The sequence below is a fragment of the Salvelinus fontinalis genome, chromosome 2, assembly GCF_029448725.1.
Source record: "Salvelinus fontinalis isolate EN_2023a chromosome 2, ASM2944872v1, whole genome shotgun sequence".
NCBI classification, from domain to species: domain Eukaryota; kingdom Metazoa; phylum Chordata; class Actinopteri; order Salmoniformes; family Salmonidae; genus Salvelinus; species Salvelinus fontinalis.
Window position 1 is genome coordinate 69,462,763 of NC_074666.1, and position 26,957 is coordinate 69,489,719.

Here is a 26,957-nt window from a genome sequence, read left to right on the forward strand (position 1 = left end):
GAGTGATGAATTACGCTTCACCATCTGGCAGTCCGATGAACGAATCTGGTGCCCTACCTCACTAATGCTATTGTGGCTATAGTCCCCACAGCAATGTGCCAACATACAGTAGCTTGCTTTCACCTGGATTCACCTGGCCAGTATACATCATGGACAGAGCAGTTGTTCCTAATGTTTTGTACACTCAGTGTGTGTGTGTAGATAGATAAATGGATAGACAAACACAAACACACAAAACATTAGAAACACCTACTCTTTCCATGACGTAGACTGAACAGGTGAATCCAGGTGAAAGCTACTGTATATTCCGGACTCTGACATTGTTCGTTCTGATATTTTTGTATCGACCACAATCATGTCGAACTACGACTTCCCACTTGAATGCCCCATCAATCTGTCTCAAAACGTTTTATCATCAGCGACAGAAGATCAGAACCCGGTTCATAAGAAGCAGGATCTAGGGATAAACGAGTCTCGAATACCGATTAACTTCATCTTCTATGAGGTATAACGGCGGTTGGCATCCAATTTGTTGCATTACCGCCACCTACTGGACTGGAGTACAACTCCCTTATACTTTACTTGAAAAAGAAAAATGTACTTAATAAATACCCTACCATCTAACACTATACTCTATATACATATATATACTATATTTCAAAATTATATCAAATAAAATTAACACGCCCCTACTCCACTAATTAAATGTATGACAACTTCTGTTCTACTCTAACCCTGGAACCATCAACCTGCCTCTTTCTCACAGTACATTTCTGATCCCCAGCTACATGGGCACTGCCTACAATTAACACATTCCACTACTTTCCCCAATACTACACATTCCTTTGTCTCATGCCCTTCTGCACATTTCTCACACCTTGGACCCTCTCTCCTACACACTGCTGCCACATGCCCATAAGCTTGACACCTGTAACATCTTAATGGATAACTAATATATCCTAACTTCACTTTGTCAGGCAAAGACTCAACTTTAAAACTCAAAAAGAACAGATAACGACTCGTCTGTTTCACCACTCTTACCCCCCTGTCTGCGTGCTTCAAACGACGAGCATCACATACACCGGGAATATTTTCCCTCACAGCTAGTCAACGTTTATATCTACTGCTACCCCAGTTATCACTGCTTTCATTGGTGCCCTTTTCTTGAGAACGAAACAATTCACTTTCCTTGCCCCCATTGGTTTTACTTCGAGCGCATTCTTCCTCTGCCCAACAGAAACACAAACAATTATCACTAGACCAACTTCTATTTACCCTAGACCAACTTCTAGTTACCCTCACCGATTCCACCTGACCCAACACTTCCCCCCCACAGTGAAACCACAAATGGATCAGCCAAAAGGCAAGAGTTCACCTTTTCCACTTCACTCCTGTCACATACTCTTCTTCATCCTGATCCTCGTGTATACCACGGTCTCCGATAACTTTACCGTATCTACCACCTCCGATACTTCACCCTCATTCACTTCCATTTCTCCTCCTGTCTACCATTCTTCTTTGACAAACCATCTCCCTTTTCCCACAATTTCTATCCGACTCAAGCTCACCCTCTTCTAAACTCACCCTCTTCTTCCCTCACTCTTAGACCTCTTCTCGCTCTCTTTTTTCCCTCCATTCCTTCTCCGTTTTCCAAGTACACATCTCCTTATGATAATACTGCCGCTCCATCCCTGACACCCATCTTGTACTTGCTTTCTCTAGGGACTCCATTTTCCCTTTCCGGAGTTCTGCTCATATCCCCAATAACATGCATACAACAACCCCGATTAACTTCAGTTCAGACACAAACGTGACAATTATATAACTTTCTAGCTAATAAAAAACACCGTGTCGTAAAAATTCTCAACCAATTCCGACACTTCCGGTGCTATCATCCAACGTGATTTACGGTAATTTCAGTAAACCAATGCAAAAGTGTCAACGATAGATTGGTGAGTTGCTTGAAAAGTATTCCACCTCAAAAAAGAATGAAATCCCAACTGCTAGACATAAGCGACAAATGAGCAACAATTGCACTTAATGGATTTATTGCCACGATGTGAGAAACAAATGCAAAGTGTCGCCTAACTAGCAGCGCAATGCTAGTTTGCAACCACCATAACTTAGCTAGCTCGCTAGGTACGTTAGCACACGTAGCTTGTTTTGGTTAGCTTGTTAGCATGCTAACTGGTTAGATTTGACAGCAATCAAGGTTTGACATGGACATTTTAGCTAAGGTGCTGTTAGTTGGATAACAACACAGTAGCTTGTTAGCTATACAATCTTTGAGTACCAGGTTATTAGCATCGCTAGTTAACGTTAGCTAGCTAGGTAGAGTTAGCTTAGCTACCGTGTGCATTGCTAGCTACTATAGTTGTCAACAGGAAAGACTTCCTACAAAAATAACTCAACTTAAGCTGTCATCTCCTAGTCTAACGTTGATATTGGTTAGAGAGAATGGAGAACCACCTTTGACGGTCCTGTTTTGTTTTGTTATACTGTTAATTAGGTACTATAACTAACTACTCAAATTGCAATCTTGAGTTATAGTGACTCTAAAGCACAGGTGTCAAACTCATTCCACGGAGGGCCGAGTGTCTGCGGGTTTTCGCTCCTCCCTTGTACTTGATTGATGAATTAACATCACTAATTAGTTAGGAACTCCCCACACCTGGTTGTCTAGGGCTTTATTGAAAGGAAAAACCAAAAACCTGCAGACACTAGGCCCTCCGTGGAATGAGTTTGACACCCCTGCTCTAAAGCATAAATACAATGTGGCTCCAGCAAAGACTAAAGGGCCTACCAGGTCTGCTGTCAAGCAGCTGGGCTAGAAGAATGCTCATTGGACTGCTGTTTTTCCTAATCTTCTACTGGTACCTTAGCTCAGACGGCGCTTTGAGGTTGTTCAGTGGCTTAGGCCAGTCGGGCGGGCCAGCTGGACAATGCCTCCAGACTGAGATCCACAGGTGGAAGTCACTGGTGGACCGGGGCGAGGGAATCTACACTACTCCCCAGGAGAAAGCGGTCACGCCTTTCATCTCAGGTAACGGCCATTTCCTGGTGGACATTGACTCCAACAGACTGTGGGTGGCCTCGTCCTCCCAGCCCGGCTCGGCCCCAGTTTACCAGACTGAGTACTCACCCATAGTGGGCATCCACGTCCCGGGGAAGCGGGCCGAGGCGCGGGCCATCATGCTCTGGTTCCGCAAAGGGGCTGTCCTGTCCGTCCGCTGCGTCCTCCCAGGGGGAGCCGGCAGCTCCGGATCAGCCCGTCACTGCCTCATCATCCGAGAAGAGTTTATTGCCCACCGCAGCCGGCCAAATGTCTTCCTCCAGAGGATCCACATCAACAACCCCTCTGAGCGCGCCGCCACCCTGGAGGTGTCCACCGAAATGCCCTCGTTCGGGAGCAAGTTCTCAGCCGGTGTGGAGAAGGTGGAGGACAAGGAGGTAGTGCTGTCGTCGGGCCGCGTGGTTCTGCCAGAGAAGAACCAGATAGTGCTGGTGGTGGTGGCCACCAATAAGCTGGGCAGCCGCATCCAGGTGGCTGCCAAGTCAGAGTTTGCCGAGAATGTGTTGTCAGTGGTGTGGATGTCGGAGCCCATTGAGTCGGCCAAGCTGGAGGAGACCTTCACCAGGCTCCGAGACGGGGCCAAGAAAGAACTGGGAGAGCTGCTGAGGGCCAACATAGAAGATCTGGTCCAGGACCACCAACAGGCCTGGATGGATCTCTTCATCTCTGGTGAGTGAATACAAAGTCGAGGCTGAGATGCCATGCCTTTTGTGTTGCAGTGCAGAATGACCTTGTGGTATTTAGATAACTCTCACATGCTTTCTCATAGACTGTACAGGATGAAACAATTATTGGATGGTATTTGCATGCTACCTGATTATGATGAATGACTTGGCTAATGAATGATGTAGTTCTAGATCAAATTACTATAGAGCTGGGCGATATGGACAAAATTCCATATCGTGGTAAATCAAAGAAAAAAATAAAATAAATTGCGATGCGATACATTAAAGAGATATCACAATAAATGTTACTATTTTGCTCAATAACAAATACAATGCCATTATTTTAAATGGACATTTACAGGGCTCTAGACAATTTTTTGCCCCCAGTGCCAAGTAAGACTGAGATGGTAGCCTATGATTAAAAAAAGTCTGCTTAAAAAATATTAAAATAACACATAGTGTTGATCCCATGTTTTATGGGCTGAAATAAAAGATCTCATAAATGTTCCATATGCACAAAAAGCTTATTTCTCTCAAATGTTGTGCACAAATTTTGTTTACGTCCCTGTTAGTGAGCATTTCTCATTTGCGAAGATAATCCATCCACCTGACAAATGTGGCATATCAAGAAGCTGATTAAACAGCATGATCATTACAAAGGTGCACCTTGTGCTGGAGACAATTAAAGGCTACTCTAAAATGTGCAGTTTTGTCACACAACATAATGCCACTGATGTCTCAAGTTTTGAGGGAGTGTGCTATTGGCATGCTGACTGCAGGAATGTCCACCAGAGCTGTTGCCTCCAGCGTTGTTTTAGAGAATTTGTCTGTACGTCCAACCGGCCTCACAACCGCAGACCACGTGCATGGCGGCATGTGAGCGAGCAGTTAGCTTATGTCAACGTTGTGAACAGAGTACCCCTATGGTGGCGGTGGGGCTATGGTATGGGCAGGCATGAGCTACGGACAATGAACAGAATTGCATTTTATCGATGGCAATTTAAATGCACAGAGATACCGTGACGAGATCCTGAGGCCCATTGTTGTGCCATTCATCTGCCGCCATCAAATCATGTTTCAGCATGATAATGCACGCCCCCCCCCAATACAATTAATTCCATTCCCCACCCCCAAGAACCCCCCAATGCACCAACAACCAAGAGAATGAACTAAAGAGAAAAAAGGAAAAGACAGAAGAAAACAGCAAACAACAAAGCAATTTTCTTTTTACAAAATAATACATTTTAAACTAAGGACATCAAGGACAACTGAAATCTAACAGCAATGGCAACTGTATATGTTTGTGTGCATGTCTGGCACTATTACATGTATGTGTGTGTTCTTGTATGTGTTTATTTGAATGAGAGTGTGTGTATATTGTGACGGCCCTGAATTCTTCTGAACCGTCTGTGCTTCTCCTTCCAATAGGGCGCTTCCCCTTTCATTCCCAATTAAATATCCAGCATCAGCTGCCCAAAAGTGGGGTTGGGATGGAGACGTGAATGAGGATGTGTTCAACCCTCAGTTCCGAAGCTTCTCTATTCCGTTTGTTTTGTTGCCTTTAAAAGTGTGTTTTGTAGCCTAATAGCAAGTTTACCCAGGATCGGATCCACTCTTTGCATCCGTGGACTACACCTCTCTGTTGTTCTTCGTGGCCTTGTTGTTCTTCGTGGCCTTGTTGTTCTTCGTGGCCTTGTTGTTCTTCGTGGCCTTTCTCCGCTGGAGATCTGTTGGCGGATTGGATTGTCTGACTGACCGACTGACTACAACCTTTTTGTATACATTATTTCATTTGTTTTGGTGTGATGTATACCGTGATGATTTATGTAGTTAGTTGTAGTTGAGGACATATTAAGAGTTGATACGCTTGATAGTTGTGTTGTAAAATAATTGTTATTTTGATTGTATGATTTGATACTGGGTTCACGCTACACTTCTATGAACGGACAAAGATTGCGTGACTAAGGTCACTTGAGTTCCCTGAACTTCTTTACCGGGCTGGACTCTTTTAGGCCCGAGGTACAGGACTTTTCTGGAGGAACCAGAGCTCATTATTTGTTATATTGTTATGTGTGTGTGATCATTTATGTTGGTAATACAACCCACGCAAAAGAATACAGTTGTTTTTGAAGTTCTATTCAATGTTTTAAGGGTTTATGAAAAGTGTATTTCCATCCTGACTTTTACATAAGTCTTTTGTATTGGTGTAGACTTGACGGACCAGATGGGACTCATTCCCTCCCAAACCAAAAGCAGAACCCAATGTTTTCTCTGGTAGGCACAACCTACCTGGCACCCATATAAATAATAACCTCAAGTCAAAACCGTTACATAAAAAATGGCGCCCCAGATGGGACCTAAACATTGAGAACTAACCAAAGCAAATATTTTGTGTGGAATTAAAACAATGGATTCACCCCAAGAAAATGTGCTCATCCATATCCTACCTGTCAATGGGAATACACAGGGCCATTCTGACCATCAAGCTGACAATACAAATCATAATGTGAATGGAGATAATGTAGTTTATTTGGGCCAGAGCCCTGGGAATCTGAATGCTCGGTCTGGACCACAGGCCACAGGAGGTCTAACCAGTTACTCACTTATTGACATGGATCTGTGTGGAAGTACTGAGCTAGCCCTCCCTCTGACGCCAAACCTTCCTCCATTGTCTGGTTTATCTCCAGAGGTTGTAGTCTTACAACTTCAAGGTGACATCCTTGATATTCGTCGGACTCAACATCTCAACTCTAATCCACCATAAATTCAAATGTCTGAGTGAAGAGCAACAACAGAGTGCCATGGAATTCAGAAACTCACTGAGCACTCTAACCCACTTGCTGACAGAGCTCGGTGAGAGTGGAAGACGGGATGTTACTGGTGCCATGGGTAGGCAGTTTGACTATCAACGAAACCAACTCACTGCCACTCTCCAGTGGCGCCTCCAACATCATCACACTGAGGACGTTAATTCTGTTTTTTCTCCCCTGGTTAAAACTGTAGACCACTTGCAGACAGAGCTCTTTAATTGTGTTGAAATGTTGGATGTGTCTGACATGGCCTCCATTAGGCACAACTCCTTGCACAGAGTTTCTCTGGTGTCCACTTCTGTTCAGACCACTGAGGGCCAAGCTGGCACCTCAGAACAGCTAAGACAAGGCCATGATGCAGCCACCCCTTGCAGGATGCAATCCACCATGCATCCTGGTGTTCATTTTCATGGTCCGATAACTCCCTCACCCTCTACTTCCTCAATCCCTCCTAGTTCTTTTGTTCATGGTGATTTGAGTAGACGTCATGTGGGAGCAATGCCCATTAAATTGCAATTTCCCACCTTTGGGAAAACGGATGACAGTCCTGATCCGCAAATGTATCTGGAAAGATGTTGTGACTTTCTTGCACTCAATCCCCTGGCTGACGAAGAACTCCTTGCCACATTGAGGAATGTGTTGCATGGGACAGCTCGAGACTGGTGGGATGTGGCCCGTCTCACCACTACCTCCTGGGCTGACTGAGGCCAAGTTTTCCTCTGCATTTCTGTCTGAGGACTACACAGATGAGCTGGCAGACAGTCAGAAATCAAGTGCAAAGAGAAAGAGAGTATCCGTGACTTTGCATACGGTTACCACTCCCTGTGCAGAAGGTGGAAACCTGGCATTGAGGAGGAAGAGGTCATTAAGTTGATCTTGAAGAACATCAACCCACTACTAGCCAGTCAACTCCGAGAAAGAGTCACCACTGTCGATGGACTGGTTCGACTGGGACAGCAGTTCGAGGAGGACAGAGAATGCAAACAGCAATATGAACAGAGAAAGAAACAGACACCCAAACAGTTACCCAAGCCAGACCATAAACAGCCAGATTCTCCAGCCAAGACCCCTCCCATGTTCTGTTGGAGATGTAGCCAAAAGGGACATTCTTCAGCCACATGTCCAAGATTGTATCAAGTAAACCCTTCCAGAAACCACAAATCACAACAGGCCAACACACCGAACTCCCTTCGCAGGAACGACCATCCTACTCTGGGTGCTTTAATCAGAGCTGAAACCCCAAGAGTCACTGCCTACGCCAACCCCCCCCCCCCCCCCCGCCGCCGACGTCCCCTTTTCAGTTTATACCACACCAACTGGTGTTACCCCTGTCCATAGGCCCATGGACAGGAAGAGCCATCCTGGACATCGGGTCATCCTACACACTGCTCAATGAGAAACTGTGGAAGGAGGTTAAAGGTCCACAATACAACTTGAAGCCGTGGACAGAAGGTCCACTGTATCTGGCTGACGGTGAGGCTAAACGACCACTTGGATGGAGTGAGGTGGAGTTCCGCCTGTGTAACCGCTCCTATACGATTCCTTCTGTTACCCTACAAACCAAGAACCTTGCTTTTCCTGTCGTGTTGGGAATTGATTTCATGTACTTCAGTGGTGTCCAGATTGATATCGCACACAATTGCTACTGGTTTCCATACAATCCGAGAAAGAAGCATTTCTTCCAATCAGAAGCTACAAAGTTACATGATTGGGGTCCAAATGTGTCAGTCTTCTCTGCCGTTGCTCTTGTACCACTAACCCTTGGTAATCCTTCTGATGATCGCCATTTACAGGCTTTGAGAAGAGCTCAGCTGGAACAGCCAGAGGAGTTAAGGCTGTTGGAACAGCTGCAGAATAATGCTGCTGTATGTACTTCAAAGCTAGGACGCACCGGGCTCCTGAAGCACAAAATATTCCTTACACAGGAAATGCCGATCAAGCAAAAGCCATATCGTTTGTCCCCAGCGAAGCTAATCATCCAAAAGGGACTCATTAATGATATGTTGACACAAGATATAATTGAACGTTCCTCCTCTCCCTGGGCTGCTCCTGTTGTCCTCATCCCAAAAAAGACTGTTGGTCTTAGATTTTGTGTGGTCTATAGGAAGACTATAGGAAGACCAACAATGTAAGCTACCGGAGACACAACTCTCATCTGGCTATACCTGCTGAATGGGGCTTACAGTAGATTTAGATTCACCACCAGCAATAGCTTTGGTAGTTTTGCTTGAAATAATATATGGTCATTTTTAGATGTACAGGTTAAAGATTAAAATGTCATAAGGACAAAAGTCACTTTTGCAAGGTGCACTGCTTGGCCGAAGAGAAGATCACTCTGTAAAAACTTCCAAACGTATGGGGTGGTAAAATCCAAAGTTGTCCTATATATTCATTGCCTATGTCATGGCTAATTTGTAAACAAATATTGATACATTACTAGCTAACACTTAATCTGCAAAATTACAAGTTAATTAGTGGGTGATTGTGATTTCAGAACCAAAGTGCGGGGACAAAAACCATAGGCTACAATCTGATAGTGTTAGTGGGGTGGTAGATGCCTAGTCTCCCTTAAGGGGCCTACATAGTACATATATTATTTACACCCACGCACACATGTCAACTCAGAGAGGCCCAGCTCATGAGCGCCATCAGCAGATTTTAATTTATAATGGAACATTAATGTGTTTATGCAACAAGTGGTAGTGCATCGAACCTAATTGCACCGATTCGTTCGCTAATCAAACTGAATCGTTTAAACATATTGTTCCTGTATCGAATCATCTAGATAAATGGGCACGTTCACATCCCGAATATATCAGGAAGTCTAGGCTGATGTCCTACAAAAACTTTACAGCGCTAGGCCTAGGCTACTTGGCTCTGCTCATCGGGCGCATCAAATAACATTTTATTGGTCACATACACATGATTTGCAGATGTTATTGCGGGTGTAACGAAATGCTTGTGCTTCTAGCTCCGACAGTGTAGTGATGTCTAACAAATTACATAACATGTACCCAATACACACATCTGAGTAGGAATGAATTGAGACTATATACATATGGACGAGCGACGTCAGAGCGGAACGGACTAAGATAGTATAGAATACAGTATGTACTTATGAGATGAGTAATGCAAGATATGTAAACATTAGTAAATGAATGAGATACTGTAGAATAGTATAGAAAACAGTATATACATATGAGATGAGTAATGCAAGATATGTAAACATTATTAAATGAATGAGATACTGTAGAATAGTATAGAAAACAGTATATAGATGTGAGATGAGTAATGCAAGATATGTAAACATTATTAAATGAATGAGATACTGTAGAATAGTATAGAAAACAGTATATAGATGTGAGATGAGTAATGCAAGATATGTAAACATTATTAAATGAATGAGATACTGTAGAATAGTATAGAAAACAGTATATACATATGAGATGAGTAATGCCAGATATGTAAACGTTATTAAAGGGACAAGTCTTCCATTCCTTAAAGTGGCCATTGATTTCTAGTCTATGCCTATAGGCAGCGCCTCTAAAGTGCTCGTGATGGCAGTCTGATGGCCTTGAGATAGAAGCTGTTTTTCAGTCTCTCGGTCCCAGCTTTGATGCACCTGTACTGACCGCGCCTTCTGGATGGTAGCGGGGTGAACAGGCAGTGGCTCGGGTGGTTGATGTCCTTCATGATCTTTTTGGCCTTCCTGTGACCGGGTGCTGTAGGTGTCCTGGAGGGCGGGTAGTTTGCCCCCGGTAATGCGTTGGGCAGACCGTACCACCCTCTGGAGAGCCTTGCGGTTGCGGGATGTGCATTTGCCGTTGCAGGCGGTGATACAGCCCGACAGGATGCTTTCAATTGTGCATCTGTAAAAGTTTGTGGGTTTTAGGTAACAAGCCAAATTTCTTTAGCCTCCTGAGGTTGAAGAGGCTCTGTTGCGCCTTCTTCACCACACTGTCTGTGTGGGTGGTCGATTTCAGCTTGTCAGGGATGTGTACGCCAAGGAACTTGAAGATTTCCACCTTCTCCACCACTGTAGATAGGGGTTGTGCAATCCCCCCCCCCCATCTACAGTTTCCTGAAGTCCACAATCATCTTCTTTGTTTTGTTGACATTGAGTAAGATGTTTTTTTCCAGGCACCACACTCCTAGAGCCCACACCTCCATGTAGGCTGTCTCGTCATCATTGGCAATCAAGCCTACTACTGTTGTCGTCTGAAAACTTGGCCGTCATGGGTGAACAGGGAGTACAGGAGGGGACTGAGCTCGCACCCTTGTGGGGCCCCAGTGTTGAGGATCAGCGGAGTGGAGGTGATGTTTTCTACCTTCACCACCTGGGGGCGGCCCATCAGGAAGTCCAGGACCCAGTTGCACAGGGCGGGGTTCAGACCCAGGGCCTTGAGCTTAATGATGAGCTTGGAGGGTACTGTGGTGTTGAATGCTGAACTGTAGTCAATAAACAGCATTCTTACATAGGTATTCCTCTTGTCCAGATGGGATAGGGCAGTGTGCAGAGTGATGGCGATTGCATCGTCTATTGGGGCGTTAAGCAAATTGAAGTGGGTCTAGGGTGGCAGGTAAGGTAGAGGTGGTATGATCCTTGACTAGTCTCTCAAAGCACTTCGTGATGACAGAGGTGAGTGCTACAGGGCGATAGTCATTAAGTTCAGTTACCTTTGCCTTCTTGGGTCCTGGAACAATGGTGGCCATCTTGAAGCATGTGGTGACAGCAGACTGGGATAGCGAGAGCTTGAATATGCCCGTAAACACACCAGCCTGCTGGTCTGCGCACGCTCTGAGGATGTGGCTAGGGATGCCATCTGGGTCGGCATCCTTGCGAGGGTTAACATGTTTAAATGTTTTACTCACGTCGGCCACGGAGAAGGCGAGCCCACAGTCCTTGGTAGCGGGCCGCGTCGGTGCACTGTGTGCCACCGAAGAATGTGTTTAGCCTGTCCGGTCTCGGCAACTTGGTTGGTTTTCCTTTTGTAGTCCTTTATTGTCTGTAGTCCCTGCCACATACGTCTCATGACTGAGCCGTTGATTTGCGACTCCACTTTATCTCTATACTGACGTTTAGCTTGTTTGATTGCCTTGCGGAGTGAATAATTAGGCTGTTTATATTCTGCCATATTACCAGTTGCCTTGCCATGGTTAAATGCGGTGCTTCGCGTTTTCAGTTTTGCACGAATGCTACCATCTATCCACGGTTTCTGGTTACGGTAGGTTTTACAGTTACTGGTTAGGGTGGGTACTACATCTCCAATACACTTCCTTATAAACTCAGTCACCGTGTCCTTGTATGCGTCTAGATTATTTTCACAAGCTACCCGGAACATATCCCAGTCCACGTGATCAAAACAATCCTGAAGCGTGGATTCCAATTGGTCAGACCAGCGTTGAATAGTACGAAACACGGGAACTTCCTGTTTGAGTTTCTGCCTATAGGACGGGAGGAGCAAGATGGAGTTGTGGTCAGATTTGCCAGAAATTTGCCAATACCTAGGTATTCTAGGTCGAGTGAACAAAAGGACTTGAGTTCCTGTATGTTCTTGGAATTACACCATGAGTTGTTAATCATGAAACACACCTTCTGCATCCCGGAGAGATATTTATTCCTGTTTGTGCGATGTACTGAGAATTCTGCTGGGTTTACCGACTCCTACAGAGTATCCCAGGAGAGCCATGTTTCTGTGAAACAAAGTATGTTACAGGCCCCGATGTCTCTCTGGAAAGAAATCCCTGCATCAAAACCATACTAACTACAGCCTACTCTGGTTGTAAAGTGGTGCCATGAACTCCATATTAAGAGGTGAGAAATTCATTCTATACTCATTACTCTTTTTTCCGTAGTAGCATTTTGAGCAACGGTCATATCCTCTGTGCACACAATGGGGAGAGGGAGTGGCTCGCTCACACAGCAGCTAACAGCTAAACGGGGACAGGCAGACACTTTCATAGCAGTAATCATCATAATTTGTAGGCTATTACTGTTGACCAAATAATGTTTTTAGAACAATCTACAGGAACGTTGTGTTGCAAAATCACAGAATGTAAGAATGAATGTGCAATGTAAGAGGCAGGCAATGTCGGTTTCTGTAATTTTTGTTTTGTTGTCCCAGCTCTACTGTGCATCTTTCTTTTAACTGGGTTATTTGTATTAGAGGTCGACCGATTATGATTTTTCAACGCCGATACCGATTTATTGGAGGACCAAAAAAATATTATTTTTTATATATATATTTTTAATTATTGTGATTTATTTATTTATTTTATTTTTTATTAAAATTTGTAATAATGACAATTACAACAATACTGAATGAACACTTATTTTAACTTAATATAATACATCAATAAAATCAATTTAGCCTCAAATAAATAATGAAACATGTTCAATTTGGTTTAAATAATGCAAAAACAAAGTGTTGGAGGAGAAAGTAAAAGTGCAATATGTGCCATGTAAAAAAGCTAACATTTAAGTTCCTTGCTCAGTACATGAGAACCAATGAAAGCTGGTTGTTCCTTTTAACATGAGTCTTCAATATTCCCAGTTAAGAAGTTTTAGGTTCTAGTTATGATAGGAATTATAGGACTATTTCTCTCTACCATTTGTATTTCATATACCTTTGACTATTGGATGTTTTTACAAGCACTTTAGTATTGCCAGTGTAACAGTATAGCTTCCGTCCCTCTCCTCGCCCCTACCTGGGCTCGAACCAGGAACACAAGGGGAACAACTACTCCCAAGTCTCAGAGCGAGTGACGTCAGCAATTGAAACGCTATTAGCGCGCACCCCGCTAACTAGCTAGCCATTTCACATCGGTTACACCAGCCTAATCCGGGGGTTGATAGGCTTGAAGTCATAAACAGCTCAATGCTTGAAGCATTGCGAAAAGCTGCTAGCAAAACGTACGAAAGTGCTGTTTGAATGAATGCGTACGATCCTGCTGCTGCCTACCATCGCTCAGTCAGACTGCTCTATCAAATATCAAATCATATACTTAATTATAACATAACACAAAATACGAGCCTTTGGTCATTAATATGGTCGAATCCAGAAACTATCATTTCGAAAACAAAACGTTTATTCTTTCAGTGAAATACGGAACCGTTCCGTATTTTATCTAACGGGTGGCATCCCTAAGTCTAAATATTGCTGTTACATTGTACAACCTTCAATGTTATGTCATAATTATGTATAATTCTGGCAAATTAATTACGGTCTTTGTTAGGAATAAATGGACTTCACACAGTTCGCAACGAGCCAGGCGGCCCAAACTGCTGCATATACCTTGACTGCTTGCACGGAACGCAAGAGAAGTGACACAATTTCCATAATAATAAGAAATTCATGTTAGCAGGCAATATTAACTAAATTTGCAGGTTTAAAAATATATACTTGTGTATTGATTTTAAAGAAAGGCATTGATATTTATGGTTAGGTTTGGTGCAACGACAGTGCTAAATCATCACCCGTTTGGCGAAGTAGGCTGTGATTCGATGAGAAATTAACAGGCACCGCATCGATTATATGCCACGCAGGACACGCTAGATAAACTAGTAATATCATCAACCATGTGTAGTTAACTAGTGATTGTGAAGATTGATTGATCTTTTTTTATACGTTTAATGCTAGCTAGCAAACTTACCTTGGCTTCTTGCTGCCCTCGCGTAACAGGTAGTCAGCCTGCCATGCAGGCTCCTCGTGGAGTGCAATGTACGGCAGGTGGTTAGAGCGTTGGACTAGTAACCGGAAGGTTACAAAAACGAATCCCCGAGCTGACATGGTAAAAATTTGTCGTTCTGCCCCTGAACAAGGCAGTTAACCCACCGTTCCTAGGTCGTCATTGAAAATAAGAGTGTGTTCTTAACTGACTTGCCTAGTTAAAAATACTTTAAAAAATCGGTGTCCAAAATATCAATTTTTAATTGTTATGAAAACTTGAAATCGGCCCTAATTAATCGGCCATTCCGATTAATCGGTCGACCTCTAATTTGTATGACTTGTTCTGGCAGACCACGTGGAGATGCACCTGTTTTATAATGGTTGCAGAGATTGTGGTGCCTACAATGGTGCGGCTTGGTGCCTTAGTACAAGGATTGATATTCTGATAGGTCATCGGTCAGGGGCTCAGGTATTTCTCTTAGCCCTAGCTATTGTAGCATGTCTAGAAGGCATGTGCAACTAGCTCAGGATGTCTATTTCTAGTCCACAGGATGAGAGAGGATGTCCTTTTATGTTCAACCTGTGGGAGTTGTGCAAAAATTGCTCTCATTGTCCTGCAACGTCACATAGTTTAGTTTCATATTTTTACAGTGGGGAGAGGGAGGGAGTGAGAGTCAGCAGCCGACAGTGAAACAGGAACCGGCAGATACTTTCATAGCAGGAATCAACATAATGCATAACTTTTTTTATTTGTCTTGCGTTGTTGGTGGTAGGTGCACTTGATTCAGAAGCCCTTCGCGCCGGGTAGGCAAAGTGTTCCCATTTTGAACCATTTAATTTGTCTGAAGGGACAAACGCCGCCTACCCTGAAGACCAGGAGAGCTGTGGTTAAATCAAGTGCGTCTCCTCCACTGTCCAATCCGATAGCTCAAACCACTGTGCCTACGGCTTCCACAACCCTACAGGCACGGCAAAGTTTGATACTAGCCTACGTGAGATTTCCTAACTTTTAAAAACATGATCAGAGAGAGACAGTAAAAGAATACAGCAAAGAGCTGCTATTTTATGAGTGAGTTCATGTTTAAGTTTTTATTCAGCACTGCTGCTCTCTCCCTCCCTCCGCTGAGACTGACCATCAGATGCAGGTACCCATCAGTTCTGCAAAATAAAAGCGCTAATTATTTCCATTTATGCTGTGATTAATGTATTAGGCCTACTGCCAAAACCTCATTCCTATAGAACTGTTTTATTCAGTTAAGGAATGTAGGCCTACGCTACATTAAGTCATGTTTATAGAAACATTTGCCTACTTTTTGACTGCTAAAGTGATCTTGACTCAAAGGTTGGTGACTTCTGAGCTACAGGAACGTTGTGTACCAAAAATCACCCCAAACAATTCAGACGTAAGCAAACTGCTTCGGTAATAAGAAGGCAGTCTCTGCATCAGCTATTCTTCCTAGGGTCCACAAAAATAGAAAACACCAAACATTACAAGTAAAACACTGATAGACAAGGACAGCCACACTTGAAATACAACAAAAATTAATACAACTACAACAATTGTGTGTGTGTGTGTGTGTGTTTGTTTCTGTGTGTGTATCCCCTTCACAGTCCCCGCAGTTCCATGAGATGTTCTAGAATGTCGGTGTCGCTACTTTTCAGTTGATCGTCCCAGCTCTACTATGTTGACCTATTCTGTTCCCACATCTGCTGTGTGTGTGTGTGTGTGTATCTGTCCTGCAGGGGTGGAGATGCGTAAGATCACCGACGCACACACGCCATCCAGCGCCACAGTCAACACCACGCTCTACTACGTCCTCTCGGCCTCGCCGGCTCCCCTGCTGGACCGCCGTCTTGGCACTGAGGAGCGCGCCCGTCTGGAGTCCAGCCTCAACTACGCCGACCACTGCTTCAGCGGGCATGCCACCATGCACGCTGAGAACCTGTGGCCGGAGCGGGTCAGCAGCGTGGCCCAAGTCCTGCAGCTGGTCAACCTGTGGACCCTTACCCTGCAGAAAAGGGGCTGCAAGGTGCTGGTGGCGGCGGGCGCCCATGGCGTTATGCAGGGTGCCGTGCTCAGCTTCGGAGGCCTCTCCTTCAACGAAAACCACCTGCAGTTCCAGGCGGACCCGGACGTGCTGCACAACAGCTACGCGCTGCGGGGAATCCACTACAACCAGGACCTGATCAACTTAGCTGTGCTGCTGGACTCCGAGGGCAAGCCCTTTCTGCACGTGTCAGTCAAGCCCCAGGAGAAGCCCGTGGCACTGTACGCCTGCGAGGCGGGCTGCCTCAACGAGCCGGTGGAGCTGACGTCGTCGCTGGTGGAGGCCAAGGGCCACGTGTTCCCTGTGATGGTGACGCAGCCCATCACGCCGCTGCTCTACATCTCCACGGACCTGCGCCACCTGCAGGACCTGCGGCACACGCTGCACCTCAAGGCCATCCTGGCGCACGAGGAGCATATGGCCAAGCAGTACCCCGGCCTGCCCTTCCTCTTCTGGTTCAGCGTGGCTTCACTCATCACCCTCTTCCACCTCTTTCTCTTCAAGCTCATCTACAATGAGTACTGCGGCCCCGGCGCCAAGCCTCTCTTCAGGAGCAAGGTATAAAAACACAAACACAACTACTTTGAACTGATGAACAAAAACTGTCCACAACAAACTGATTTGAACTGATGAACAACAAAACTGTTAGTTGTCCTCTTCTCGATTTGTTTTTTTTATGTGTGGTGGCGAGAATTCTCTTTTTCTTTAATGCCTCTTCGGGTGTCTGTCTTAGCAGAGATATAGTTTGGATTTGTGTGTGGGATGTGGTCTTTGGAGTTGATTTGCATAATTGCTCTGCACCCCCTCGCCCATTTTCCTGCTCTCCTCTGTACAAACCAGAAATGATTTGGTGTGTTGTCGTTTTCTATGTATGAATGGAATCAGTTTGAGGAGTCATTTGACGACAAATTATCTAATTGGAAAGTAATGCACAATATTTAGTGGAAGTTATTGACACCCTTGTTAAAGCAATAATCACTGTATAAAATAAATAACACCCAATACTGAGCTATATCGTATGCTCAACAAAATTGGGAGGTTGTATTATTTTTATATTAATACAGTTGCTTAGAGATTATGTTTCACAAGTCATACTTTTTTCTCTCTCAAAATGAGTCCTAAATTATTGACTTCCCTAAAGATTCTTATAAATAAAGTAGTCAAAAGTTTAGTATTTGGTCCCATATTCCTAGCACGCAATGATTACATCAACCTTGTGACTCTACAAACTTGTTGGATGCATTTGAAGTTTGGTTGTGTTGCAGATTATTTTGTGCCCAATAGAATATGAATGGTAAATAATGTATTGTGTCGTTTTGGAGTCACTATTATAAATAAGAATATAATGTTTCTGAACACTTCTACATTAATGGGGATGATTACGGATAATCCTGATTGAATCGGGAAGTTACAGAGGGTCAAAGATCATACCCCCAAGACATGCTAACCTCTCACCATTACCAATAACTGGAGGTTAGCATGTCTTGGGGGTATGATCTTTAACCCTCTAACTTTCTCACTCAACATTATTCACGATTCATTCAGGAGTATCCGTAATCATGGTAGCATCAACATTAATGTAGAAGTGTTTAGAAACATATTCACAATAAAAGTCACTCCAAAAATGACACAATACATCATTTATTAGCCCCGTGTGGCTCAGTTGGTTGAGCATGGCGTTTGCAACGCCAGGGTTGTGGGTTCGATTCCCACGGGGGGCCAGTACAAAAAAAATAAGTATGAATGTATGTACTTGAAGTCGCTCTGGATAAGAGCGTCTGCTAAATGACTTAAATGTAAATGTAAATGTAAAATGTAAATGTATTATCAATTTCTGTTGAAAACAATCTGAAACGCAACCAAAACGAGCTGCAAATGCACCCAACAAGTTTGTAGAGTCACAAGCTTGATGTAATCATTGCGTGCTAGGAATATGGGACCAAATACTAAACTTTTGACTACTTATTTATTATTTCTATGAATAATTAGGGGTGTCAATCATTTTCACTCCTACCTCTTTGAGACGAAAAACAATTGTACTTGTTAAAGATTTGCTCAGAGAAAAAGAAGTTGCATTAGTATAATATAATCCCCCCCCCCAAAAAATGTTGCATACAATTAAAATAATAATAATTAATAATAATAATAAAAATAAAAACTCAGTATTTGAATGATTTATTTTATACAGTCAATATTGCTCATCTTTATCAAGGATGTCAACCATTTCAGACCCCACTATTTTTTGCAGTGACTAGCCTTTTAAGCCTGTATATGAGATATGCACATTTGATTACAAAACTTCTATGTCATTGAACGCAGCAGTATAAGGAGTCCTCATTTAAGATGGCGGACCACAAAATCCCAGTTCTGTTACTGAACATTTAACTATATGCACTAGCGTTGACATAAAACTAGTATCGTGTTAAGGAAAAAACAAAACATGAAGCGGACTTCATTTCTCGAGAATAACTGTCCTAATGTTGAGAACCAAATAAGTAGGTTTTTCAAGGACCATAGTTTCATCATTTTCATGTTTTCTTTTTTGCCATGGATCTGGTATCGTAGTATCGCGATACTGGTGTTGTGACAACCCTTACATACACTAATGCATCAAATATAGTCTTGTTTCCTGACGCAAGTTGTTTTAGTCCATCGGTTTCAGAAACAGTGCAAGCAACCTCCTTTTGTTGTACCTTATCAGAGAGGATGAGGCAAAGTGAGGGGGTTTACTCCAACCAAAATCTGTCCACGTCAAGCAGATCATTCATTATTAATCACGTGGAGTTTTTGTGTGAGGGCTAATGAGTGTCGAATTTAGTCTAGTTAAAATTCATGCGTGAGACTTATTTCATCTAATAAGGTTTCGTAATGCTTAGGTTGTTACAAGTGTACTGATATCAAAGACGTGACTTTGAGAAAATACATTTTATGTCGGAGTTGTCCCGGTTGAAGTTCGAGGCTAGCATAGAACCTATCTCCATTGAATAAAGGCGGTTGACGTCACCACATCAAATCTAAATCAAATTGTATTGGTCACGTACACATTTAGTCGCTGTTATTGCGGGTGTTCAAAAAAATATTTAAATAATAAGATGTATCCACCAATCCAAAGTCAGGAATAGGCGGGAGCTTTGACAGCCTGCCGTTCCGCTCTGTGGACAATGAATCCCATTGTTAGTGGAGACACGAGCATCTCGTCATTTTCTCCATTATCTTTGACCTTATAAATATTTCCAAATGTAGGCTGTAGCTTTTGCTGTCCGTGTGGATGCAAACGAGGTTTCCCCCCAACCTGAAGCCTCTGGTATAGCTAATGATGTGTTTTGTTTAAGCTCAGTTCCCCCTTTGTTCAATCCCTTTACTGGTGCATTCAAGTCTCTCAATCAAAATTGTGCGAATGTGGGTTTTGAATCTTTTCAGTTCTGTTCGCTTCAGTACTATCCTAATTTCTACCACCTCGATTTGACACACGGCATAATAATTTCAGCCTGAAATTACTGAGCACAGATCGACCCAACGTTGAGCTTCTTGTGGTCCGCCATCTTAAATGAGGACTCCAAATACCGGTGCATTCAATGACACAGACGTTTTCTAATCAATTGTACATGTCTCATATTAGACTACAGGCCTAAAACACTAGTCGTTGCAAAATATAGTGGGGTCTAAAATTCTAGGCTTTGTCTCAAAATGAGAAAGAAAATATGCCCATCAGGCATTTAGCCAAAGAGAGACCAAAACTGGAAACCGCTAACGTGTTAAACGAGGTGGTACTAGTCTGGGAATTTTCCAAAAGCTTCTTGATACTCATCTATCTACAGTATTTGAGGCAAAATTAGATGTGTGTTTGAAATAATGGGCACTACGAAGGATGGACATTTCTACTGTAAGTGGTTGTGCTTTGATTAACTATGACTGAGCGCCGCCAACTAATCTCTTTTCGCCGTGTGGCATCGTTTTGGTTTGTCTGTATTTTTTGGATGGTGTTTTCTTTTGTTTCACTGAATTAAATTGACAGGAGGACTTGGTCTCTATTTGATATCCAATCTAACAATAAGCTTGCTGTTTACTCATACCTATGTGTGTATAGGCACTCATCTTATCCCCAACCGACTTCTAGCTCCTAGGCACTTGTAGAGATTTCGATGACAGTTCCAATAGCTCCACATTGTCTTCTGATAGGCCAGGTGGAATTTCTGCCATATTTCTTCCACCTTTCCAATCCTCTCAGATCACCACATTTGCCCTGGGGTTAGAAGCTCAACCTTGGGTCGATTTGGGATTGGGGTAAATCCATATGAATTCAATCACTTTTTGACAGCATCCTTTTTGATTTAAACAAAACGTTGCATATATGTTTGCCCATGGCAGGGTTGGCGTTATGGGCGTTATACCTCCTCACCCGTCCAAATTCAATATTGATCATTTATCTGACCGCGCTCAGACAGAAAGACGCATCAATCTCAGTTAAAGCATCCGGGCGAGTGAAACAGCGCCCTCTGTCTCAGTATGTGTAGCCCATGTATCTGATGCTTTCTGGACCAAAAGAGTATATAGCATGTCATACAGAGAGAGAGGCAACGCGAGAGAGCGGTCACTCTTGCCAAAATCTGTACAATGCGTTTCTATGGGAATAATATGCAGACCTAAGCTTGTCGCTTGCCTTCCCACCTTTGGGTTAGGGCGGAGACATGAGCATCTCATCATTATATACAGATCTCTGATTTGAGTGAGGGGAGGAGGGGGGAGAGAGGGGAGGGTCATTGTTCCTGTGTAATGTCTGAGTGTGCATCACACATGTGCACACCTGTTGTAGAAAACGTTATAAGGAAATTAAACTGTTCCACAAATGTGCACATATTAATTACTGGCATGTAGATCAGAAGAAATTGTAGGATAAATTGTAAGCTTCCTCAAACTTGAAACTCCTGAGCTGCGTATAGTCTTTACTATTACACCCATTTAGAACATGCGTGCAAGCGCATGCACACACAGGAGGTCCTGGGGAAAAATGGGCGAGCCTATGGAAATCAAATGCCCGTCCAACTGATTTCATTCTGGCCCATGGAAAAATTGTCAGAAAGTGACTTTTTGGACCTGAATGCCAAACCATTCAGAAGATAGAGGTGCTCAAAGTTGAACCATTTTGCATACACAACCATATCCATGTCTTCATCACTGGATAATATAAACAGTTCAGTTTGATATCATTTAAAACCTTACAAAAAGGGTTTTCAAACTTATAATTTCTTGAAAATCATGTTTTTAATTAGAAAATATATTTTGTTTACATTTAACGTAAATTATCAAACGCATAAACATACATTTCTCATTTGGATAGGTTGTAGCTTAGACCTGACTTTACATCATCTGGGGTTTTTGTGTTGTGCCCGCCATCTGTTGACACACAACATGCTCTTGAATACAGGGTGGGTGTAATTTCAATCATATAAATCTAATTTATAGAATGGACCTATCCCTTCAGACCACTGCGATTTAGCTGGTACACCATTGAAATGTGAATGTACATTTTAACTTCTAATTACTACCACAAAGATGTCTGCTAGTCTACCCACCATCGAACGTCAACTTAAATGGTCATGTCTATTCTATTATCTATATTTCTATGATTTCAATTGGTTTTCTATGTAGGATTGACTGTGTAATTTAAAACGGATATTCCCATTCAAGTCAACATTCTCTGATGTGTAGACCTCCAACCATCTTTGTGGTGCCATTTAAAAGTTGATATTTTAATTATATTCCCATTTTAGTACATTTAGCCCAAGCATGACACCCACCGTGTATTCCAGAGCATGTTGTCTCAACCGAAGGCGGAAACAACACAAAAACCTCAGATGTCAAATGGGCTCTAAGCTACAACCTATGCAAATAGGACAAAAATCTGAGTTTGCACGTTATTGGATAATTGACTTAAGGTTAAATTATTATTTTTTTATTGAACATTTTCTTAAATAAATTATGAAACAGTTTGACAACCTATTTGTACGTTTTTAAATGACATAAATCTCAACCGTTTATCTTTTCCAGTGATAATGACATGGATGTCTTATGGTATGTGAAATCAGTCAACTTTGAGCACCTTTATCTCTTGAATGTTTTGGCATTCATGTCCGAAAGGTCACACTCTGATCACTTCTACAATGGGCCAATATGTATGGACGGTTTTGTTCAAATCAAAAGGTGCTATCAAAAAGTGATTTAGTTCAAATGGATTTGTCTTGCATTTCCTGTTTGCTCTTCCTGTTTATAACCCTCCCCTTTAACCTCACCAGGTGACGAAGCCAAGTGAGGAAATGGAAGCTTAGGAAGCAGCCATGACATCACAGGTGCAGAGTAGCAGCCAGCGAAATACATTGCCATAAAGTGTGTTACTGTTCATGTCATTATTTGACAATGATATTTGTGTTGATGGTCAACATGTTGATTTGACTTTCGACATGTTGGAGCTGAATTCAGAGAAAAGCTCACATCGCCTGATGACTTCTTTCATTGGCAAGGCTAGTGAAAGTCTGTCATTCTTTACAATGCTTCCATTCATTTTGGCAGGACGACCTGTCGGTTTGAATGAATACCATCATCATACACTATGGGTGAAAGATGCCAACCGATTGGTTGTCACTCACTGGCAAAACTCCAAATGGAGGCTCAGGTCTCAAAGGTTGAAGTATGAGCGTGATTGAAAGGAATTGTCTTTTCTTTCACATTATTGGTCCTGTTGGTAAATGTTAATATCCATCATTGCTTTCTTACTTGGAAGTCTAACATGGTCTAAAATGATTGTATTGGTAAAGGCAAAAGTTCCACTATCTAGCTTTCACCAATGTTGTTGTTGTTACAGGGAATGAGGGGATGGATTTTCAAATAATTTAAACAGGTCAATTTCCTATAGCCCTCTAGTCTGTTTTCTGCAAAGCCTAATATAGTCAAAATTAAGTATTAAAAAAATCTGAGGATCAACTTGTGCCGAGCAAGTGTCAATTTAGTCTTAAGACCCATTGATATCAAACTGATGGTAAATTAGCAGGTCCGTCCGACAGTGTGCATTGGGTGTTAATTTCCTCGTGGAGTCTGCCACTCAATGCACTTCTTCAAGACCTCTGCTTCTGAACACCAAACATTGCTAAGGTGACCCAAATATATTCACTTCCTGATCTTTTCCTGTCCCTTCACGGAAGATGTAGGAGTCATAGAAGTAGAATCCTAGAATGGGGATTATATTTATATGGTTCTAGTCACTGCTTTGTGCTGTTTCTACCATATAGAATTCTGGAATATGTGAGTTCTCCCTTCCCTGTTTTTCATGACATCTCATGACTGAAATTATTGGCACCCTTCATAAAGATGAGCAAGAAATTATATAAAATAAATACATATACTGAGCTATATTGTATTTGCATTTTTTGTTGAAATTATATTTTATACTAATCCAATTTCTCTGAATTTTGTTTTTCTAACAAGTAATACAAAATATATAAAAGATGGGTCAATTTTTGGCACCCCTGTTTTCAATACCCCGGCACCCTCCCCTTGTGAGGATAACAGCACTGAACATTTTTTGGTACTGGGTTATTTTCTGTGTATCACATCCTCCTTTCAATACCAAACCCACCACTGGTGTGTGTGGCCAAAGAGCTCTATTTGCATGTCATCTGAATATAGCACCGGTTCCAATCCAAGTCAGCCCCAATGCCGTTTAACAAACTCCAGGCGTTTACATTTATTGAATGACATGAAAATTAGAGCTCTTTGGTCACGCACACCAGTGGTGGGTTTGGTGTCAAGAGAAGGCTGTGATGAGCAGAAAATAACCTCATACCTCCTGTAAAATACGGTGGTGGATCTTTGTTATGGGCCTATTTTGCTTCCACTGGTTAGGGCCAACGGCATCATGGACTTTACCCAGTACCAGGACATTTTAGCCAAAAACCTGGTTGACTCTGCCAGGAAGCTGAAACTTGGCCACAAGTGGATCTTCCAGCAAGACAATAACCCCAAGCACACATCAAATTCCACAAAGAAATGTTTAATTGAACACTAAAACCTTTTATTTCAATGGCCATCGCAGTCTCTGGACCCCATTGAAAACCTGTGGTATGAATTGAAGAGGGCAGTCCATAAGCGCAGACTAAGTATATATATATATATATTTTTTTTTTACCTTTATTTAACTAGGCAAGTCAGTTAAGAACAAATTTTTATTTTCAATGACGGCCTAGGAACAGTGGGTTAACTGCCTGTTCAGGGGCAGAACGACAGATTTGTACCTTGTCAGCGCGGGGATTTGAACTGGCAACCTTCCGGTTACTAGTCCAACACTCTAACCACTAGGCTACCCTGCCGCCCCGGGGTAGCCAAGCTCTAGACTCTATTATGCAAATTCATCTACCATGATTGAGTGAATTTATGAGCTTAATGTTGTTTTTAAATACTCCAAAATTACTAGATAGACTGAGTCTACCAATCCGATTTGTTGTGAAGTGTGAATTGTTTTCTTGAGTTCATATTTATTTTTCATCTTTGTTCATATAGAATTTAAGGGCTTTTTTGAATCCATTATTTTGATTGTAACTAACTACTGAGTGTGCCTTTTTTTAAATTAATTTATTCTGATTACACCTACAGTTTGGTTGGATTGTACTTGAATATGATGTGATTTGAGAGAAAATGTATGTTATTGTAAATTGATTTGGATAAATTACAAATGTATACATAAAGACTTTGAATTATGATGTAAATTTGTTATATTAAAGTATGCTGTCAGAGAAATTGTTAAACTATTTTGTCAAATCTATGAAGTTATATTTGTATTCAACAGTGATTGACTTGGTCCGGAGTTGTCCGGAACGTTGTACCGGCACTTCTAGGTTTGGGGGAATTGCGTACCTTCTCCTCTATTAAAAACAAGGTAGCCTATCGCTGGCCCAGATTCACACACCGAGGTAAAAAAATATATATATAAAAAAATCTGATCAAAGATGAATGAATAGCAATGGAGAGTGTCATTCATTTCCTCATTCCGCTTTGTTCCGGTTTATTTGCCTCTAGTATGTGAATCTGTGAAAGACAGTATGTTGTTCGAGATTGCGCAGATTGAAAATGTGCCAGACTGAATGACATGATGAGCTGTTCCAAGTTGTCAAATGAGGGTTTGTAAGGTCATGGAAATTAGTTAAATAATGTAATTCATGAAAGCACACTTTTAAATATAAACTACATATCAGCCATTATCGAAATGACCCTAACGTGTATGTCTGTCGTGCTGTTTGTGTGCCAGTGTGAGTGGTCCGTTGCCCGAGGAGAGGGAGCGCGACATTTCAGCAGCAGGTATAAAATAATGACAGACAGACCTAACTAGATCACCAATTCAAAACGTAAATGTAGCAGTTATCTCGCTAGGTAATTATAGTTAACTAAGTATTAATTTAATTGTTGCCTTTCCACCGGCACTGTAGAGCCTATATAAATATGCACCGTTGGAAAGCTGGGATTCCCCTCTATTAAATACTAGTCATGTAATTGCGACAACGTTAAAAATATAAGAATAGCGTAATTGACAAATAACTTGCTGTGCATAGATCTCCCCCGAAACATTATATATAAAAACATGTCTAGTTAGTTAGCTTGATTTGAAGCAGTGGCTTGTATTCCTGGATGCCAGGGGAAGCCAGGCATCCACTTTTTTTTTTTTTTATAAATTAATTTAGCTTTCGTCTCTCTGATTTCATAATTTAACTTCAATTCGCAAGAAGCTGAATGTATCTCACAGGAGAAATATTCCTGAGCATCAAAACAGAGCCCCTTTGTCTCTACATATAGGCCATCTATCTGATGCTGTCTGGTCCAAACGAGTATGGTAGCGTTGAAGACAAGGAAAGCCAGCGAGCATTTTGCCTCACTTGATTAAAAAAATATATATAAAAAGATCTGCATTGAGCTGAAACTGGCGCACCAAAGAAAAGTGTCAAGGGAAGCCAGCTTGGATTTTGAACCCATTGAGAGCATAAATAATTGACAGAAACTTCAATTGTTGCATCTCGTGTATATAGTTTTTTTTTCTGGTTGCTAAAATTGGCCCTTTCCTAAATTAGCCATGGATGGAGATAGGGATTTAGACTTTTTACTTAATTCTCAGTACTGGCCAATGATTATAACGTCGATTCTGATCCAATGATTAATTCGTACATTGTTGTGCCCCTGGCCTGAGGATGGAAATTCAATATGTAGCTAGATGTAGAAGGCTTATGTTAACTAGCTAATGTTGCCCATGAATGGAAGTTAGGCTACCGAGCAAGCATTTTAGCCAGGTGGCCAAGGACAGTAAAAAATAAACTGTGTACTGTATGACAGTGATAGGTTGTTTTGTCAACATATGAAAGAGAGGATGGCGGTTCTCTACAAGTAGGGTGAGTCAACCATGCTTTTCTACTTACAGGAACGTGCAAGCGCACACCAGTGGCGACCTGTCATTCAGGGCAGGTGGGACAGAGCCCCACATTTTTGGCAAAAAATGGTTTGCATGTTATTTTGGTATTCGTACGTGTCACATATCAGTTTGCAAACAATGTAAAAATATATATATATATTGAATTAATAAAGCTGCATACAAACATGGTCTCTTATTTTGTTTTCCTGAGTAAGGCAGCTCCAAAATGCAGGTTTCAGCCTAGCTC

At 42.3% G+C, this 26,957-nt stretch overlaps 1 protein-coding gene across 1 annotated transcript; it reads left to right on the forward strand.

Moving 5' to 3' along the window:
- Positions 1-1,899: 1,899 nt before the first annotated feature.
- On the forward strand, positions 1,900-26,894 carry LOC129824301 (uncharacterized protein KIAA2013 homolog). The gene is made up of 3 exons (XM_055883853.1): positions 1,900-3,742; positions 15,962-16,824; positions 22,560-26,894. The coding sequence occupies exons 1-3, from the start codon at positions 2,773-2,775 to the stop codon at positions 22,590-22,592; spliced, it is 1,866 nt and encodes a 621-aa protein (XP_055739828.1). The 5' UTR covers positions 1,900-2,772; the 3' UTR covers positions 22,593-26,894.
- The last annotated feature ends 63 nt before the right edge of the window (positions 26,895-26,957 follow it).